The sequence below is a fragment of the Ahaetulla prasina genome, chromosome 5, assembly GCF_028640845.1.
Source record: "Ahaetulla prasina isolate Xishuangbanna chromosome 5, ASM2864084v1, whole genome shotgun sequence".
NCBI lineage: Eukaryota > Metazoa > Chordata > Lepidosauria > Squamata > Colubridae > Ahaetulla > Ahaetulla prasina.
This window is the reverse complement of record NC_080543.1, coordinates 4,834,812-4,855,239: the sequence shown is the minus strand read 5'-3', so window position 1 is coordinate 4,855,239 and position 20,428 is coordinate 4,834,812. Positions and strand designations below refer to the sequence as shown.

The 20,428-nt window shown below is 43.5% G+C and overlaps 1 protein-coding gene across 5 annotated transcripts; it reads right to left on the bottom strand.

The window, feature by feature from the left end:
- Positions 1-876: 876 nt before the first annotated feature.
- Positions 877-20,160, bottom strand: LRRC32 (leucine rich repeat containing 32). 5 transcript variants are annotated; one of them, XM_058185977.1, is made up of 4 exons: positions 19,843-20,160; positions 14,063-14,186; positions 11,454-11,548; positions 877-4,767 (listed from the first exon to the last, which is right to left on the bottom strand). In XM_058185977.1, the coding sequence occupies exons 3-4, from the start codon at positions 11,541-11,543 to the stop codon at positions 2,845-2,847; spliced, it is 2,013 nt and encodes a 670-aa protein (XP_058041960.1). In that variant the 5' UTR covers positions 11,544-11,548; positions 14,063-14,186; positions 19,843-20,160; the 3' UTR covers positions 877-2,844. The 5 variants fall into 5 exon arrangements, with proteins under 5 accessions (XP_058041960.1, XP_058041961.1, XP_058041959.1 ...); XM_058185978.1 differs by having other exon boundaries at positions 11,454-11,545; XM_058185976.1 differs by lacking the exon at positions 14,063-14,186.
- Between the last annotated feature and the right edge of the window lie 268 nt (positions 20,161-20,428).

Genomic DNA, 20,428 nt, shown 5'->3' with positions numbered 1-20,428 from the left:
CACAATTGACTCCCATTTTCCTGCCAGCCACAATTCCTTTCCTGTTGCAGGAAAAGAAGGATCACATAAAAGGGGAGAGGTAGTTTGATCCTTCCATTCAGTTAAATTGCACCCATGGCCAGACAAAACTCTCTATATTTTTTTAAAAAAACAAAAAAAACCAGGAAAATTGTTCCAGGCCCCACACATCTGGGGAAGGCCCCACATCTAAAATATGGAAACTTAATTTACAAGAAGTGACAAAGCTGAGACCATTCCTGCTGATCTCGAAAATTAAAAATATAAAATTCAGGCTGGTTTGAACTTGGAGAGGAGACCACTAGGAGATCACAAAGAAAACTAAGCAGGATGGAGAAAAAAAAACCTTGGGGTTAAAAAAACCAGAACAAAAGGAAATACTTCACATATATTTTTTTTTTTAAAAAACCCAATGAAAAAGAAGTTGAGTGTGATTTTGTGGTACTTGTAAAAGGTATATAAACTTATTATAAACTTATCAATACTTTGCTGGTTTGGAAGGATCTGTCTGTTTTTTTCCACGCAAAAGTCAGAGGGGTGAGGAAATGAATGGGAGACCACTAGGAGATCTCAGAGAAAATAGGCAGGATGGGGGAAAAAAAACCTTGAGGAAAAAAACCCAAAACAAAAGGAAATACTTCACATATATTTTTTTTTAAAAAAACACACCAATGAAACAGAAGTTGAGTGTGATTTTGTGGTACTTATAAAGGTATATAAACTTATTATAAACTTATCAATACTTTGCTGGTTTGGAAGGATCTGTCTGTTTTTTTCCACGCAAAAGTCAGAGGGGTGAGGAAATGAATGGGAGACCACTAGGAGATCTCAGAGAAAATAGGCAGGATGGGGAAAAAACCTTGGGGTTAAAAAAACCAGAACAAAAGGAAATACTTCACATATATTTTTTTTTTTAAAAAAACCCAATGAAAAAGAAGTTGAGTGTGATTTTGTGGTACTTGTAAAAGGTATATAAACTTATTATAAACTTATCAATACTTTGCTGGTTTGGAAGGATCTGTCTGTTTTTTTCCACGCAAAAGTCAGAGGGGTGAGGAAATGAATGGGAGACCACTAGGAGATCTCAGAGAAAATAGGCAGGATGGGGGGAAAAAAACCTTGAGGAAAAAAACCCAAAACAAAAGGAAATACTTCACATATATATTTTTTTTTTAAAAAACACACCAATGAAACAGAAGTTGAGTGTGATTTTGTGGTACTTATAAAGGTATATAAACTTATTATAAACTTATCAATGCTTATGGTACTTGGCTGGTTTGCAAGGATCTGTCTGTTTTTTCCCATGCAAAAGTCAGAGGGGGGGTGAGGCAATGAACGGGAGACCACTAAGAGATCTCAGAGAAAACAGACAGAAGGGAGAAATCTCCTTCCCGCCAATCAAAGTCCCTGCTTTTTATATCATTGCCCCCCGCAAAAAATGAAAAAGTATCTGAGTGTAATTTTATAGTATTTTGCTTGTTTCGAAAGATCTGTCCATTTCTTCATGCTTGCCAATAAAAGCAGACAGTGCAAATATAACATAATATAACAATAATATTGGTGAGGTCCATTATTTGTATCCCTTCAGACCTTCCTGCTTACTGAGCAAGGGGTGTCTGCACCCAGCGAGGTCAAAAAAGTCAAGATGGCAGCCGCAATGGTGCCATCAATCGCCTCAGTGTGGCCGCCATCTTGACTTTTTTGACCTCTTGCATCCCTGCGATTGAGCCCCTGACTCCAACAAAGGACACAATTGAGTACACTCCACAAATCCGGAACAGTGTGAGGTGGAAGCTGTCGATGGTATCACTTGTGGTTGTGTTTCACACGCTTATAAAAAGTGGCCAGGCCTTTCATTGTAGGGTTGCAGCCGCCATTTTGGCATCTCTGACTGCCCCCTTACAATCCTAGGATGACCTTAGGCGAGCGATGTGTGTGCGTCTTAATTTATCGTCCATCCTCCGAGCAAAATAGATCCAGAAAATTTTAACAGGATCACAGAATATAACATAATGTGCTCGTTCTGTCATGTACAACTGGCTAGGGAATTCTGGGAGTTGAAGTCCACCCATCTTAACAGAGTTGGAAGGGACCCTGGAGGTCTTCTAGTCCAACCCCCTGCTCAAGCAGGAAACCCTATACCATGGTTTGTCCAATCTCATCTTTAAAAGCTTCCAGTGATGGAGCATCCATAATTTCTGGTGGCGAGCTGTTCCACTGGTTAATTGTTGTCACTGTCTGGAAATTCCTCCTTAGTTCTAGGTTGCTTTTTTCTTTGATAATCTTACTTCTTGTCTTGCCCTCAGGGGATTTGGTGAATAGGTAGATCCCTCTCTTCTCTGTGACAGCCCCTCAAATATGGGAAGAGTGCTATCATGTCACCCTAGTCCTTCTCTTCATTACACTAGATATATGCAAAGGAGCAGAATAACAGAATAACAGTTGGAAGGGACCTTGGAGGTCTTCTAGTCCAACCCTCTGCTCAAGCAGGAAAGCCTATACCATTTCAGGTTTTCTTTTCTTCTTAAATTCTTTAAGAAGAACCTCAAAGTTCTCCTTCTTTAAGTTGCCAAGGTTGGGAAGCCCAATTCTAGATCCATACGGGAGTACCTTGGCCCCATGTTCTCCCTGAATCCATAAGAGAGTATCTTCGCCCATGTTCTCCCTGAATGATCACTTGGATGTAAGAATGAATCACAATCTTATCATCCGAACTTTCACAGCGTTTTGAAAAACTCCCTAGTGGAATCGAATTACCCCTTTGGCTCCAGGGTGTTGTCCAGGGTCCAAGAGATGGAAACACAACTGTGCGAGATCTCTCTCGGTCTACACCTTGTAATGGCGCCCAAATAAGTGTCTCCGATAACAACAAACCAGACCCACTCCGATGACAATCAACGAGAGAACCAGCAGAACCGCCAAAAAAATCAAAACACTAATTTTCTTGAGGTCTTCTCTCTCGCAGTCTTCTGGTTTGACGTGGCTCACGTGGACTTCTTCTTCCTCAAATCCCAAACTCCGGGCAAACTGACACTTGACTAAGTCTAGATCAGGGATCTCCACCACGGCTTTATGGATCATTTGAGAAAGCCAGATGTTCCCACAACAACTCAGCGGGTTTCCTACTAGGTACAAATTCCGTAAGTTTTTCTCCAGAGCTGGAATCTGGCTATTTTTCAAGCTGTTGAAGCTGTTGTTGTGAAGATCTAAGACTTCAAGGACACAACAGTCTTCTGACCAAGGAGGCAACCAGCTAAGCTGATTGTACGATAGATTGAGATATCTGAGGTGAGGAAAAAGAGAAAAATCTACATTGAGAGTGGTCAGGCCATTCCCATGTAAATCTAGATATTCCAGCGAGAATTCCAAGCCTACCAAGGACTTGGCTTCTATCTGAAGTCCCCAGTTCATGGAGACATCTAGGACCCTAAGTTTAGTCCCAAAGAAGTTGTACATGGGTAGGTTCTTCAAATGATTGGCCGAAAGATACAAATATTGAAGTTCGGGAACTCGCACAAACGAGACACAACCATGAGGAACTTTAGCAGACAATCGGTGCCTTCCTGATCCTGAATGCGAGTCACAGAGGTGGACTTTGTTGTTCCTCAGATCAAGCCACTGGAGATGCGGGAGACCTTGAAAGATATCTGGACGCAGCTCTTGAAGATGGTTGTCTTGGAGGTGGAACTCCCGCAAACCACTCAAGGTCTTGGTGTCCAACTTAAGGTTCTTCAAAGAGTTGCAGCTAAGGTCAAGGATGGACAACGAGGCCAGCTCATTGCTTGTCTCAAAAGTCTGCAGGCAATTTTTGCTTAAATTAAGGAATTGGAGGGACAACATGGAGTCAAAGAATTGGCTTGGGATGGATTGGATCTCATTGTAACTGAGGTCCAAGGATAACAGGGCGGGTAAGTAGGGAGGAAGGGAATTGTTGGGATACTGAGGCCAATCTTCCCACTGGTAGTCGACGTTGCTATGGAAGTCCACCATAACAAATTGCATGAGGTTGTTGGTTAGGTTCAAGTAAGCCAGCTTGTTTCTTTGAGGGAGAATGGGGAAGCGAAGGAGCTTGTTCTCACTCAGGTCAAGCCAGATCAAGTTGAAGTCCTCCTCCTCCTCCTCCGACTGGGTGGAGTGGAAGGACTCGATGCTGTTCCGATGGAGATCGAGAACTTCCAACTGCCTGAGGTTGAACTCAACGATGCAAGTGAGGGAGTTCATGGAGAGATTCAGCTTGGAGAGATACGTCAGACTCTCAAACGCGCCTCCTTCTATCTCCATAATCATGTTGTTGTGCAGGTTGACTTCCACCAGCTCTGGAGTCCCTTGGAACATGTTCTGGGAAATGTGTATGATGCTGTTTTCTGCCAAGGAAAGATGTCGCAGCGAAGGCGCCTGGTGGATGAAGTGTTCGGCCATCCCGTTGTACAGACTGTTGCGAGACAGATCTAGTCTCCTGACTTGGGGTAGTAACCCAACCCACAGGTCTTCCTGAGCCAACAGATAGAGCTGGTTGTTGGCCAAGTTGACATCCTGCAGGTTCTTCATCTCTGCAAAGACCCCAGGTTGGACAAATCCGATCAGGTTGGAACTTAAGTCCAAGTGTCGGAGGGAAGCGTAGAAGGTCAGTGGCGTCTCGGTGACATTTTGAATCTTATTTCCGGAGGCGTCAATTTTAGACACGTCGGGGCGAAGCTCTGGAGGCACCTGGTGAAGATCCACGTTCTGACAAAACGCCTCCAGGTTTCTCTGTAGGAAAGAAGAGAGAGAGGGGAGAATAAAAATTGTGACGATATTCACGTTCGCAGATTCATTAATAGAAGGGCTTCCTATGATTTCTAGGAACAATCGATTTGATTGTCAAACTTCCATTGTTGCTACGATGATTTTTTTTTCCCAAACACTTCGTTTATTTATTTGTTATGCGCATTTATATGGCTTCCAAAGAGGGACTCCAGATGGCTTACACCAGAGGTCAGCAACCTGCGGCTCAAACTGCCCAAGGAGCTGCTGATTCAGTTCTACAGAGGAATTATTGAGTCTGTCATTTGCACCTCTATAACTGTCTGGTTCGGTTCTGCAACCCAACAAGAAAAACACAGACTTCAGAGGATAATTAGAACTGCAGAAAAATAATTGCTACCAACCTGCCTTCCATTGAGGACCTGTATACTGCACGAATTTTACTTTTAAAAGCATTTTTTCAGTGGAAGAAAAAATACTTTTAAAAGTTAAAAAAAAAAAACTCTGATGCTCGCTCAGCTCAGCTGGGCATGTGGGGGCGGGGGGGGCAAGGATTTCGATGTTGACTGGCGGCCCCCAGGGGAAGGGCCTTCTCTGTGGGGGCTCCTACCCTGTGGAACGAGCTTCCCCCTGGACTTCGACAAATACCTGACCTTCGGACCTTTCGCCGCGAACTTAAGACTTATCTATTCCGTCTTGCTGGACTGGCTTTAATTTTAATTTTTTAGCTGATTTTATGGATCTTATCTTTTATTAATTTTTAGGGTTTGCTTGTATTTTAAAATTGGGCCAAATTTAATAAGTTTTTTAATGTCTGTTTTTAGTATTGTATGTGTTGCTGTATTTTATTTTGGCTGTAAACCGCCCTGAGTCCTTCGGGCGAAAGGCGGTATACAAATTAAATTATTATTATTATTATTATTATTATTATTATTATTATTATTATTATTATTATTATTATTATTATTATTATTATTATTATTATTATTATATTATATTTTATTTATTTTATTTATTTATTTTATTTTGTCACAACAATATATGTAGGTATCATACAAAAAGTTTATATAGTAAATAAACACATATATGGGTAAATATAAGGAAGTATAAGCATATATATAGGAAGAAAAAAAGATTATTATTATTATTATTGCTACCGGTTCTCCGAATCACCCACCGCCATCGCTACCGGATCGGACGATCCGATCCGAACCGGGAGCATTTCACCCCTGAGCCCATTGTACAAAGCGACTGATCCCAATTGCGGTCGTTAAGTTGAGGACTCCCCGTATTTCCTGCCAGGCACCGGATTGTCCTCCTGGCTTGGAGGCTCCTTCTGAACTTCTTCTAAGTTTGTCCAGACTTCCCTTCCTCTCTGGCTTTTGTTCTCGGAGACAGATACAGCTCCTTGGTGGAGGGGCCCCAGTCTATTAAGGGCATTCCCAGAGGGGACCAGAAAAAATGCCGAAAGAAAACAGGATGTCTCGGGTTCACAAGGACTGCAGCTCGGCAGGAACTGCCCCACTGAGGCGATGTCAGACCCTGGATTCTTTATTATTATTATTATTATTATTATTTTAAAAAAGTTTTTTTAAACGGAAGCGTGTTAGTGATCCAGGGAACCACTGAGGGCATCACTCATGGGAATATCAGCTCAAAGGTTGGCCACGCAGACGGTTTTTAGAGGAGGAACGATAGCCAATAACCATTCTCTCTGTCCCGTTCTCTCTCTCCTCCTTTCTCTCTGTCTTTTTCTCCCTGTCTCATTCTCTCTCTCTCTCCCATTCTCTCTCTCTTTCCCATTTTCTTTCTCATCCTTTCTCTCTCTCTCTCTCCTCTCTCTTTCCCATTCTCTCTCTCTCATCCTTTCTCTCTCTTTCTCTTTCTCTCTCTTTCTGTCCCATTCTCTTTCCCATTCTCTCTCTCTCATCCTTTCTCTCTCTCTCTCTCTCTATCTCGTTCTTTCTCTCTCATTCTCTCTCTCATCCTTTCTCTCTTTGTCTTTTCTCTGTCTGTCTCATTCTCTCTCTCCCATTCTTTCTCTCTGTCCCATTCTCTTTCCCATTTTCTTTCTCATCCTTTCTCTCTCTCTCTCTTTCTCTCTCTCTCTGTCCCATTCTCTTTCCCATTCTCTCTCTCAACCTTTCTCTCTCTCTCTCTCTCTCTCTCGTTCTTTCTCTCTCATTCTCTCTCTCATCCTTTCTCTCTCTTTGTCTTTTTCTCTGTCTGTCTCATTCTCTCTCTCTCTCCCATTCTTTCTCTCATCCTTTCTCTCTCTCTCTCTCTCTCTCTCTCACTCTCTCTCTCCCCATTCCCTCTTTCTTTCTTTCTTTCTTTCTCTCTCTCTCTCTTTGTCTTTCTTTTGCTCTGTCCCATTCTCTCTCATCCTTTCTCTGTCTCTCATTCTCTCTCAATCTTCATCTATTACCCATCTTTCATCTCTATCATCTATCTTTCTATCATCTATCTTTCTATGGTCTGTTTATCTGCCTATCATCTATTCATCATCTATCCATCATATCTCTCCCTCTCTTTCTCTCTCTCTCTCTCCCTCTCTCCCTCCCCCTTCTCTAAATATGTATGTATATAATCTACCTTTCTGACTATCTGTCTGTCTATTCTCCCCCCCCGACAATCTATCCGAAATGGTATAGGTTTCCTGCTTGAGCAGAGGGTTGGACTAGAAGACCTTCATGGTCCCTTCTAACCCTGTTATTCTAGGGGAACTTCAAATGGTGGACTATTTCCTTTAATTGCCATTATTTTTCAGTTCTCCAAGCAGCATTAGAGCTGGACCCTGATTGTCCACAATGAAACGGAATGAGGAAAACATGGAGTGGAGAAAGTCCCCAATAAATTATATATAAATTATAAGCAAGGTACGCATGCTTGTTTGGGGAATTCTGGAAGTTGAAATCCACATATCTTCATGTTGCTAAAACTGAGAAACACTGATATGACGTTGTCACTCAAATTCTATTGATATCGTTTCTGAAAAACCAGCAAAATCTGGGTTTTTTCTCCCCTTCCTCTTATTCCTTTCACTAAATTAGAACTGCAGAAAAAATAATTGCTACCAACCTGCCTTCCATTGAGGACCTGTATACTGCACGAATCAAGAAGAGGGCCGTGAAAATATTTGCAGATCCCTCGCATCCTGGACATAAACTGTTTCAACTCCTACCCTCAAAACAACGCTACAGAGCACTGCACACCAGAACAACTAGACACAAGAACAGTTTTTTCCCGAAGGCCATCACTCTGCTAAACAAATAATTCCCTCAACACTGTCAGACTATTTACTGAATCTGCACTACTATTAATCGTTTCATAGTTCCCATCACCAATCTCTTTCCATTTATGACTGTATGACTATAACTTGTTGCTGGCAATCCTTATGATTTATATTGGTATATTGATCATCAATTGTGTTGTAAATGTTGTACCTTGATGAACGTATCTTTTCTTTTATGTACACTGAGAGCATCTGCACCAAGACAAATTCCTTGTGTGTCCAATTACACTTGGCCAATAAAAATTCTATTCTATTCTGTTCTAAATAGGAATGCACACTTTTTCCTTCTTCTAATTTCCCTCCTCCAATGAGGATTTTTACAACCTCATTATGGGAAACTCACAAAGGGAGTCCTCAACTGGCAACCATTCATTCAGTCACGATTCAGAGTTACGACGGCACGGATAAAAATGGACCTATAACCATTTTTCACCCAACCGTTGCAAACTCCCCAAGGTCACCTGGTCAAAATTCAGACACTTAGCAACTGATTCATATTTATGACGGTTGCGGTGTCCCGGGGTCACGTGATCCCCGTTTGCGACCTTCTAACGAGCAACGTCAAGGGGGGGGGAAACCAGATTCGCTTGACCACCGTGTGACTTGCTTAACGGCTGCCGCGATTCGCTTAACAACGGTGGCAAGAGAGATGGCAAAATGGGGCACAACTCACCCGTCTCGCTTAGCGACGGAAATTTTCGCACAAGCATCGCAACGGGGGTGAGGAAGGTTGTAAAATGGGTCAGAACTCACTTAACAACGGTCTCGTTTCTCCAGGGAAAGTTCAGGCTCAATTGTGGTCATAAAGCAAGGACCACCTGTACTATGAATCTTTGGCCCAGGATTGCTACATCTCTCCTTGCAGAGTCAGGCAGGGGCTTCTCTAGCCCTCCATAATGTTAGGCCCACAACTCCCATCTTCCCCTGCTCGTTGCCATAGGAAAGAAAAGTGCTCCTTGGCCCATCATCTGGACAGCGTAAGAGCAAGCGAACAGATCTTGTGATCTCGATTTTCCTGGATTGCATCATTTACAGTGATCTCGGACGGCGGGATATTGAATCTCTGCTGCTTGCTAAAGATAGGAAACGAGAACTGTTGATTCTGGATCCTCAGAGCAGCAACTGCACAAAAGCCAAAGGCTTTAATCCAAACATTGCATCAGCTGTAATTTAGCAGAAAGCCTTCAATCTCTTATTGGCTGGCGTTCGCTTAACCCGTTCAGTGAACAGCTTTGCAGATGCTTTCATGCCATCAGCTAAACCTGCTTAGTGAATAGAATAGAATAGAATAGAATAGAATAGAATAGAATAGAATAGAATAGAATAGAATAGAAAAGAATAGAAAAGAAAAGAAAAGAAAAGAATAGGGTAGGGTAGGGTAGGATAGGGTAGAATTCAGAATTAGAATTAGAATTCAGAAATAGACTAGACTAGACTAGACTAGACTAGACTAGACTAGACTAGACTAGACTAGACTAGACTAGAATAGAATAGAATAGAATAGAATAGAATAGAATAGAATAGAATAGAATAGAATTCAGAATTCAGAATTCAGAATAGGGTAGGGTAGGGTAGGGTAGGGTAGGGTAGAGTAGAATTCAGAATTCAGAATTCAGAATTAGAATTAGAATTAGAATTAAAATTAAAATTAGAATAGAACAGAATTCAGAATTCAGAACAGAACAGAACAAAACGGAATAGAACAGCACAGCACAGAATTCAGAATAGAATAGAATAGAATAGAATAGAATAGAATAGAATAGAATAGAATAGAATAGAATAGAGTAGGGTAGGATAGGGTAGAATTCAGAATTAGAATTAGAATTCAGAAATAGACTAGATTAGACTAGACTAGACTAGACTAGAATAGAATAGACTAGACTAGAATAGAATTCAGAATTCAGAATTGGGTAGGGTAGGGTAGGGTAGGGTAGAGTAGAATTCAGAATTCAGAATTCAGAATTAGAATTAGAATTAGAATTAGAATTAGAATTAGAATTAGAATTAGAATTAGAATTAGAATAGAACAGAATTCAGAATTCAGAACAGAACAGCACAGCACAGAATTCAGAATAGAATAGAATAGAATAGAATAGAATAGAATAGAATAGAATAGAATAGAATAGAATAGAATAGAAAGAGATCTTTGAGGTCTTCTAGTCCAGCCTGCTGCTCAAGTAGGAAACCTTGTACTATTTCAGACAAGTGACTGTCTAGTCTCTTCTTAAAAACCTCCAGTGATGGAGCACCCACGGTTTCGGGTGGCAAGTTGGTCCACTGGTTAATTGTCCTTCACTGTTAGGAAGTTTCTCCTTAATTCCAGGTTGCTTCTCTCCTTGATCGGTTTCCATCTGTTGTTTCTTGTTTTGCCTTCTGGTGCTTTGGAGAATAATTTGACTGCCTCTTCTTTGGGGCAGCCCATCAACTGGAATACCGTTATCATGTCACCCCGAATTCTTCTTTCCCTTAGACTAGCCAGAACCAAACCCTGCAGCCGTTCTTCCTCCAGGCCTTTGATCCCCTTAGTTGCTCTTCTCAGAACTTTTTCCAAAGTCTCAACATCTTTTTTGTAGTTACGGTGACCAAAATTGGTCGCGGTATTCCAGGGGTGGCCTTACTAGAGTTTTATAAAGCGGCGCTAATACTTCACGTGATCTTGATTCTGTGCCTCTGTTTACACAACTCCGTTGTAACCCAGGGCAGAGATGGGTTTCAGCAGGTTCCGACCAGTTCTGGAGAACCGGTAGCAGAAATTTTGAGTCGTTCGGAGAACCGGAAGTAAGGATTCTGACTGGCTCCGCCCCCATCCATTCTCTGCCTCCCAATTCTCAGCTGATCGGGAGGAAATGGGGATGTTGCGGTAACCTTCCCTTGCCACGCCCACCAAGCCACGCCCACCAAGCCACACCCACAGAACCGGTAGTAAAAATATTTGAAACCCATCACTGTCCCAGGGGCGGGTTCCAAATCCCGTCACTACTGGTTCGCTCGTGTGTGTGTGTGCTCGCAGGCACAGCATTACTGCACAAGCACAGAAGCTTCCAGGTTGGAGCGTCCCAGTGCCGCCACCAGTTCGTCCGATCTGGTACGAACTGGTAGCAACCGACCACTGTTGTAGCCCCCGTGCATGTTGGCCAACACAGCCAATTGGCTAGATTAAGATTCAGCGTAAGGCACGAATCAAGACGATGGATGAAATTCGCCGGCCAAATTAAACAAATCGACCACGGTGGCAAGAAAGGTGGTAAAACGGGGGGATAGCTCGCTTAACACTTAACAACCGTCTCACTTAGTGACAGAAATTTTGGGCGCTATTGTGGCCGTACGTCGAGGGACTACCTGCTGCAAATGGATTTTCCTTGTTTTTTCCCCTCTCTCGGCTAAGCCAAACCCTTACCATTTTGCAGGGCGCCAGCGCGAGGGGCCGATACGTCGAGATGCCGCCGTTTAGAACAGCCCAGAAGAAGAGTAAGAGGTAGAATTTCATGGCTTCTAGAGAAAGGGAGAAAGGAGCAGTGGTTAGAGCTCAGACTGTCCGTGGGAAACCCTGGGATAAAAGCCGAGCTCGGCTGAACGTAAACAGCTGGCGCAAACGGTGGGAATTTCACCAGCCTTTGGCAGCGTCGACATCCAGCTGCAGAACTGTTGAAGGGGGAAGCCAGATGTGGACTGTCAAGAAGTTCAGGGCTTTATTTGAGCTGTCATTTCCAGGGATTGGACCTCGATGTCCCATCTCAGCCACTTTTTAAAAACAAACAAACAAACAAACAAACAAATAAACAAAAAAACCAGAGTTCCTGGCAGGTTTTTTTTTCTAGCTTTGTCCATCTCTCTTTCTAGCAAAGGTACCTGCAGTATTTTTCAACCTAAGGTGCTTTAAGACAGGGGTCTCCAACCTTGGCCACTTTTAAGACTTGTGGACTTCAACTCCCAGAATTCCTGCGCCAGCAAAGCTGGGAGTTGAAGTCCACAAGTCTTAAAGTGGCCAAGTTTGGAGACCCCTGCTTGAAGATCTCTGGACTTCCATTCCCAGAATTCCCCAGCTGGCAAGATCTTAAAGTGGCCAAAGTTGAGAAATTTATCGGTTTCCTTGTGTCTTTTAAAGACTTTGCTAACACCAACCTGTATATGGAACCTGTCACCTTGATTTTTTGGAAGATGCCTAGATAATTCTACTTGGGGACAGTCCCAGTTGAGGATTATGGGGTGAGAGGAGGAGGAGGAGGAAAGGAAGGAAGGAAAATAGAGAGATAAAAGAGTGAGAAAGGAGAGAGGGAGGAAGGAATAATGTGAAGAAGGAAGGGAGAAAGGAAGGGGGTGGTATAAGGGAGGGAGGAAGAGGAGGGAGGGAAGGAAGGAAGAAGAGTGGGAAAGGGAGGAGAGGGGAGAGAAGGAAGGAAGGAAGGAAGGAAGGAAGGAAGGAAGGAAGGAAGGAAGGAAGGAAGGAAAATAAATAGAGAGGTAAAATAGTGAGAAAGGAGAGAGGGAGGAAGGAAGGATGTGAGGAAGGAAGGTAGGAAGGGGGGGATGGTATAAGGGAGGGAGGAAGAGGAGGGACGGAAGGAAGGAAGAAGAGTGGGAAAGGGAGGGGAGGGGAGAGAAGGGAAGAAGAAGGAAGGAAGGAAGGAAGGAAGGAAGGAAAATAAATAGAGAGGTAAAATAGTGAGAAAGGAGAGAGGGAGGAAGGAAGGGATCATATAAGGGAGGAGGAAGAGGAGGAGGAAGGAAGAAGAGTGGGAAAGGGAGGGAGGGAGAGAAGGAAGAGGAGGGAGGGAGGAAGGAAGGAAGGAAGGGAGGGAGAGAGAAAAGAGGGAGGAAGGAATAATGTGAAGAAGGAAGGAGGAAGGGAGGGAGGGAGGAAGGAAGAGGAAGAGGAAGGAAGCAAGGAAGGAAGGAAGAAGGAAGGAAGGAAGGAAGGAAGGAAGGAGCTGTTGGGGAGAGAGAAAGAGGGAGGGAGGAAGGAAGGAAGAGAAGGAAGAGGAAGGAAGGATGTGAGGAAGGAAGGTAGGAAGGGGGATAGTATAAGGGAGGAGGAAGAGGAGGACGGAAGGAAGGAAGAAGAGTGGGAAAGGGAGGGAGGGAGAAGGAAGAAGGAAGGAAGGAAGGAAGAGGAGCTGTTGGGGAGAGAAAGAGGGAGGGAGGAAGGAAGAGAAGGAAAGAGGAAGGAAGGAAGGAAGGGAGGAAGGAAGGAACGAAAGAAGGAAGGAAGGAAAATAGAGAGGTAAAATAGTGAGAAAGGAGAGTGGGAGGAAGGAAGGGGAACATAAGGGAGGGAGGAAGAGGAGAGGGAAGGAAGAAGACTGGGAAAGGGAGGGAGAGAAGGGAAGGAAGGAAGGAAGGAAAATAGAGAGGTAAAATAGTGAGAAAGGAGAGAGGGAGGAGGGAAGGATGGGAGGAAGGAAGAAAGGAAGAGGATAGTATAAGGGAGGGAGAAAGAGGAGGGAGGGAGGGGAGAGAAGGGAAGAGGAAGGAAGGAAGGGAGGAAGGAAGGAACGAAAGAAGGAAGGAAGGAAAATAGAGAGGTAAAATAGTGAGAAAGGAGAGTGGGAGGAAGGAAGGGGATCATATAAGGGAGGGAGGAAGAGGAGATAGGGAAGGAAGAAGAGTGGGAAAGGGAGGGGAGGGGAGGGAAGGGAAGAGGAAGGAAGGAAGCAAGGAAGCAAGGAAGGAAGGAAGGAAGAGGAGCTGTTGGGGAGAGAGAAAGAGGGTGGGAGGAGGAAGGAAAGAAAGGAAGGAAGGTAAATAGAAGGGAGGGAGGGCGAGAAGGTGGAAGGAAGGAAGGAAGGAAGGAAGGAAGGAAGGAAGGAAGGAAGGAAGGAAGGAAGGAAAAATGGAAGAGACGGAGGGAGGGAGAGGAAGGGAGGGAGGAAGGGAGGGAAGAAGGAGGAAGAAGGTAAGGAGGAAGAAAGAAGAAAAAGGAGGGATGAAGAAAGGAAGGAACAGGGACGGAGAGACAAAGGAAGAAAGAAACACGCTAACCATGCTACAGGAGCCCAGTTATCTTACCCTGAGTATTTTATGGGGCAACGCAGCAGGGACGGGTCGGGCTGCCTGTTGACTTGAGGCTTTCTGAGTCTGCCAGAGTCTTCAAAGGAGCCAAAGGGCAAAAAGGCACGGAAGCTTCCGGGCCCTGTGGAAGAGGAGAGCTCTTCAATCATTCTGCGGGAAGACGGAGGGCTAAACACCACCACCACCCCCCGTGGTTGCTGTGGTCCAGCTGCAAAACCCCAAATTGTGAGCAAATAATTCAATCCAGCCAGGGCAGAAACACACAGGAGGCTTGGTGAATGTCACACGCAAGGAGGATTTAGGGAATGGATTTAGTAGTAGCATTTGGTGGGAGGTTGGTTTAGTTAATGGGACTTTATTCTATTTATCCGATTTATCCGACCGAGCAAGTTGGACTTAAGTGCCGATGAAACTGAGGAATGATTTCCCCTCCTGGCAGCCTCTAATGAAACCTGGGGGAAAACAGCCGGTATGGACCCATTTTAAAGTTTTTCTTAGTTTTCGGTGTGCCATTTTTGCAAGTTGTCCAGTCTACTTTATATTTATTTATATATTAAATATATTATATATATTTATCTATATATTAAAATATATTAAGACGCTACAGAGCACTGCACACCAGAACAACTAGACACATGACCAGTTTTTTCCCCGAAGGCCATCACTCTGCTAAACAAATAATTCCCTCAACACTGTCAAGCTATTTACTAAATCTGCACTACTATTAATCTTCTCATTGTTCCCATCACCCATCTCCTCCCACTTATGACTGTATGACTGTAACTTTTTGTTGCTATCATTAAGGGTTAAATTGCAACCTATGACCACCATTTGTATTGTAAATGTTGTACCTTTGATGAAGGTTTTTTTTTCTTTTCTTTTATGTATATTGAGAGCATATGCACCAAGACAAATTCCTTGTGTGTCCAATCACACTTGGCGAATAAATTCTATTCTATTCTATTCGATTCGATTCGATTCGATTCGATTCGATTCGATTCTATACGTTGGTAAAAACGGTTGTTAAATTGTTGAGTGAAAAAAAGGGTTCCGCTCTTGACTTTGCTCATCAGAAGGTTGCAAAAGTGATGGCAGGAAAATTCAAATGCTTGGCAATTGACTCATACAGTAGTGGCCAAAATTGTGGGAACCTTTTGGGAAAAAGGATCTTTTTGAGGTTTGATGGCTAATAACACCACTTTTTTTGGGGGGGGGGAGTTTCCTTTCATTATATCCAATTAATATAGTTATTACATACTTATGCTCATATAATATGCTTATATATTATATAGTTATTTTCATGCTTATGCTTATATATACTGTTGTGACAAATAAAATAAAATAAAATAAATAACTAAATAAATTCCCGTGCTGGAATGGCCTGGGAATAGCCCAGACCGTCACCCAATGGAAAATCTATGGAGCCCATTAAAGAAACTGGTTAGTCAGAAGCGACCCAACAATAAAACCCAGTTCATAGAAGCCATCATTCGATCTTGGTTTCACATTAGAACAGCTGCAGAACTCAAAGACTTGGCTCACTCCATGGGAAGACGTTGTAAGGCCATTACTCATGCTAAAGGTTACCCAACTAAGGATTAACTGACATGGGTGATAATTTTTGTATCTCTCGTTTTTTCTATGGGGATCATTTTTGTAGATCTCGTTTTTTTCTATGTGTTTCACTTTTCTTCTTTATACTGTAACTGCTATACCAATAGCAAATCCTTCATAAAAGTTATTGCATTGCATTCTTCGTTCAATTATCTTTCCATTGATATATAATTTTATGGTACTACTCAGAGGTGGGTTTCAGCAGGTTTTGACCAGTTCTGGAGAACCGGTAGCAGAACTTTTGAGTAGTTTGGAGAACCGGTAGTAAAAATTCTGACTGGCCCCACCTCCATCTATTCTCTGTCTCCCGAGTCCCAGCTGATTGGGAGGGAATGGGGATTTTGCAGTAACCTTCCCCTGGAGTGGGGTGGGAATGGAGATTTTACAGTATCCTTCCCCTGCCATGTTCACCAAGCCACGCCCACAGAACCGGTAGTAAAAAAATTTGAAACCCACCACTGGTACTACTTCCTCCAAAAAAGTGGCGTTATTAGCTAGTTTTAGAAAATAGACTTTTCCCAAAAGGTTTCCACAATTTTGGCCACTACTGTACTTACGACAGTTGCAAATGACCCTGTGAACCCCTTTTGCGACCTTCTGACAAGCAATGTCAAGGGGGGGAGCCAGATTTACTTAACAACCATGTGACTAACTTAACAACCGCAGTGATGCACTTAACCACTGTGGCAAGAAAAGTCGCAAAACGGGGGCAAAACTCACTTAACAACCATCTCGATAAGCAATGTTAAATTTGGGGCTCCGTTGCGGTCATAAGTCAAGGACTATATCTGTGATGGCTATATTGGCTATTGTGGTCATAAGTCAAGGACTATACCTGTGATAGCTATATGCCTGCCATAGATTTAACAAGGTCCCATCCAGACTAAGTTGCTGTATTTCTGAAATAGCGTTAAACGGATCAGTTGCAAATCCAGCAGACAGACATTTGCTGGTTGAGTTTGAACAATGTTAATCTTGGTAGAGTGGGACGTGGTGGCTCAGTGGCTAAGCTTGTTGATTGAAAGGTTGGCAGCTCAGCGGTTCGAACCCCTAGTGCTGCCGCGTAACGGGGTGAGCTCCCTTGACTTGTCCCAGCTTCTGCCAACCTAGCAGTTCGAAAGCACTTAAAAAATGCAAGTAGGAAAAATAGGGACCACCTTTGGTGGGAAGGGAACAGCGTTCTGTGCGCCTTTGGTGTTGAGTCATGCCAGCCACATGGCCACGGAGACGTCTTCAGACAGCACTGGCTCTTCGGCTTTGAAACGGAGATGAGCACCGCCCCCTAGAGTCAGGAATGACTAGCACAGATATGCAAGGGGAACTTTTATCTTTACCTTAATCTTGGTTAGTCTGAAAATATGTGAGGGAGGCTTAGCCAACCATAAATAGTTTAATTTTCAGTTATTTGTGCCAAAATGGTGTTTTTTGAAAGGAATTGTGTGAAGGGCAACATATACAACAGGAAGAGTAACATCTTTCCAGAGTCGTTTTTCAGAATGAAATAAGTGGCGTATAAATTTAATAAATGAAGGGATAAATAAATACATCGTTCACCTCTGAAATTTCCCCAGCCGTCAAACCCCTTTTGCACTAAAAGTAGTCCTCGACTTACGACAGTTCGTTTAGTGACCCTTCAAAATTACAACGGCGCTGAAAATAAAGTGACTTATGTCCATTTTTCACACTTATGGCCGTTTTAGCATCCTCGCGGTCACACGATCAAAATTCAGCTGCTTGGCAACTGACTCGTAGTTATGACGGTTGCAGTGTCCCGGGGTCATGTGATCACTTTTTTGGTGACCTTCTGACCGACAAAGTCAATGGCGGAAACCAGATTGATTGAACAACCGTGTGACTAGCTTAACAACTGCAATGATTCACTCAACGACCGTGGCACGAGTCGTAAAATGGGGCAAAACAAATGTCTTACTGAACGACGTCAATTTTCAGCTCAATTGTGATCGGAAGTCAAGGACCAGCTGTATGCCAGAGTGTTCAAACTCGGCAACTTTAAGACTTGCGGGCTTCAACTCCCAGAATTCCTCAGCCAACTGGGGCTGAGGAGTTCTGGGAGTTGAAGTCCGCAAGTCTTAAAGTTGCCAAGTTTGGAAAGCCCTGAATTATACTGTCCTATTTTATTCTGCGTTCGGTTTAGACTGCTGTATAGTTTCCATCCCCTATAGAAGACATTCAGGGTGTGTTCTGTTAATATTTCTTACTTTCATGCATAGCTCCTTTAGACATACAGTAGTTACTTGTAATTTAAAGTCCCATTGTATTCAATGGGACATAACATAACATAACGTAACGTAACGTAACGTAACGTAACGTAACGTAACGTAACGTAACGTAACGTAACGTAACGTAACATAACATAACATAACATAACATAACAACATAACTGAGCCGCGGTGTGGCTCAGGCTGTAAGAAGCCTGTTATTAAAACACAGCTGCCTGCAATTACTGCAGGTTCTAGTCCCACCAGGCCCAAGGTTGACTCAGCCTTCCATCCTTTATAAGGTAGGTAAAATGAGGACCCAGATTGTTGGGGGGGCAATAAGTTGACTTTGTAAATATACAAATAGAATGAGACTATTGCCTTACACACTGTAAGCCGCCCTGAGTCTTCGGAGAAGGGCGGGATATAAATGTAAATAAAATAAAATAAAAATAAAAAATAAAAAAAATAACATAACATAACATAACATAATAACAGAGTTGGAAGGGACCTTGGAGGTCTTCTAGTCCAACCCCCTGCCCAGGCAGGAAACCCTACACCATTTCAGACAAATGGCTATCCAACATTTTCTTAAAAACTTCCAGCGTTGGAGCATTCACAACTTCTGCAGGCAAGTTGTTCCACTTATTAATTGTTCTAACTGTCAGGAAATTTCTCCTTAGTTCTAAGTTGCTTCTCTCCTTGATTAGTTTCCACCCATTGCTTCTTGTTCTACCCTCAGGTGCTTTGGAGAATAGTTTGACTCTCTCTTCTTTGTGGCAACCCCTGAGATATTGGAACACAGCTATCGTGTCTCCCCTAGTCCTTCTTTTCATTAAACTAGACATTAAACTTTATTTATTAAGGAAGCTCCTCAATAAAAGGACAGCCCATTAAAGGGAAGACATAATGTCTTCCACTAGTTGAGGGACTGTCATAGAGACTGACATGTTCTCCAAAGCACCAGAAAGCAGGACAAGAAACAATGGGTGGAAACTAATCAAGGAGAGAAGCAACTTGGAACGAAGGAGAAATTTCCTGACAGTCAGCACAATTAATCAGTGGAACGACTTGCCTCCGAAAATTGTGGGTTTTCACTGGCGGTTTTCAAAAACTAGATTGGACAACCATTTGATGGGATGGTGTATAAAGGTCTCTTGCCTTGAGCAGAGGGTTGGACTAGATGACCTCTGAGGTCCCTTACGGCCCTAGGATTCTATGTTCTAAAAGAAGGGGAGAAACATGCCAAGGGATCCTAAACTAATATCCCAGAACCCATGTTCCAATGCCATTGAACGGAACTTACTTACGAGTTTGAGAAAGCAAACGCTTAAGTCAATATCGATCAGAATAGAGCTGGAAGGGGCCTTGGAGGTCTTCTAGTCCAGCCCCCTGCTCAAGCAGGAGACTCTATGTCATTCCAGTCAAGTGGTCGTCCAGTCTCTTCTTAAAAAAACCTCCAGTTTTGAAGCACGCTCACCTTCTGGTGGCAAGCAGTTCCACTGGTTAATTGTTCTCCCCGTTAGGAAGTTCCTCCTTAATTTCCAGGTTGCTTCTCTCCTTGATGAGTTTTCATCCGTCGTTTCTTGCCTTGCTTTGGAAAATAAACCCCTCGCTTCCCCCCGGCAGGCAGGCAGGGGGAAGAAAAAAATATATTTCCAAACAGCCTCATTTCTACTCTATCGTGCTCCAATCCCCACCACCCACCCATTTTCCTTGTGATAAGGGGAAAACAAAACAAAACACAGCTATCTCATTTATTGCAATTCCCCCCGATCAAAAAAGATCCGGGCAGAGGTTTTCAAAACACGTCCCTGCAGCATCTGGTTATATTTTCCTCTCCCCTGAAACACACACACACACACCACAACGCACAACACACACACACATCAGCCCCCATCCCAAAAGTCTTGCCTCCCAGGGCTCCGATCTCCCGATACCCACCTAATTTTGCAGTAAAAAGGTTCGGTGTCTTCGCCCGGCGTTTGTCCGCAGCTTTCTAATGTTCTCTTTTTCCAGATGGTCCAGCTGGATCAAGCTGTGAGAAGGTTCTCCTTAGGGAGGTGGGTGGGTGGGTGGGTGGGAATGGACTGGATTTGCTGACCAGCAGCCGTCCAAAGGAGGGAGGTGGGAGAAACAGTGGAGTGGGTGGGTGGGTCAGAATTAAGTCACCCGAGGAACCGAGTGGGTGAGCAAAACTATTTCTCGTAGATTTGTCTCCGGGCAGGAGGGCTGAGAATTTATCCTGGCTTCTGCCGAGCAAAATCCTCCAGACAGAACACATGAATTTTAGCTGGGGAGAGATTTTTATAGCCAGGCGGTGGGTGGAGTAGGGTGGAAGTTGGAGGGGTGTGTGTTTCATTCTCCCGGAGTGCCAAAATATTGTTATTATTTAATTCACCTCGTCTGGGTTTCCTGGGAAGACTGTAGAATAACAGGATGGCAGAGTCGGGAAAGGGACCTTGGAGGTCTTCTAGTCCAACCCTCCCCTATACAGGTAGCCCTCGACTCACGGCCGCAATGGAGCCCC

What these genes read in the sequence shown, in the direction of transcription:
- LRRC32 (XM_058185977.1), bottom strand. Translation starts at nt 11,543, where the DNA reads ATGAAATTCTACCTCTTACTCTTCTTCTGGGCTGTTCTAAACGGCGGC. An exon ending in CGCTGGCGCCCTGCAAAATG is followed by an intron (nt 4,768 to 11,453) that starts GTAAGGGTTTGG and finishes TCTTTCCTACAG; the next exon opens with AGAAACCTGGAGGCGTTTTG.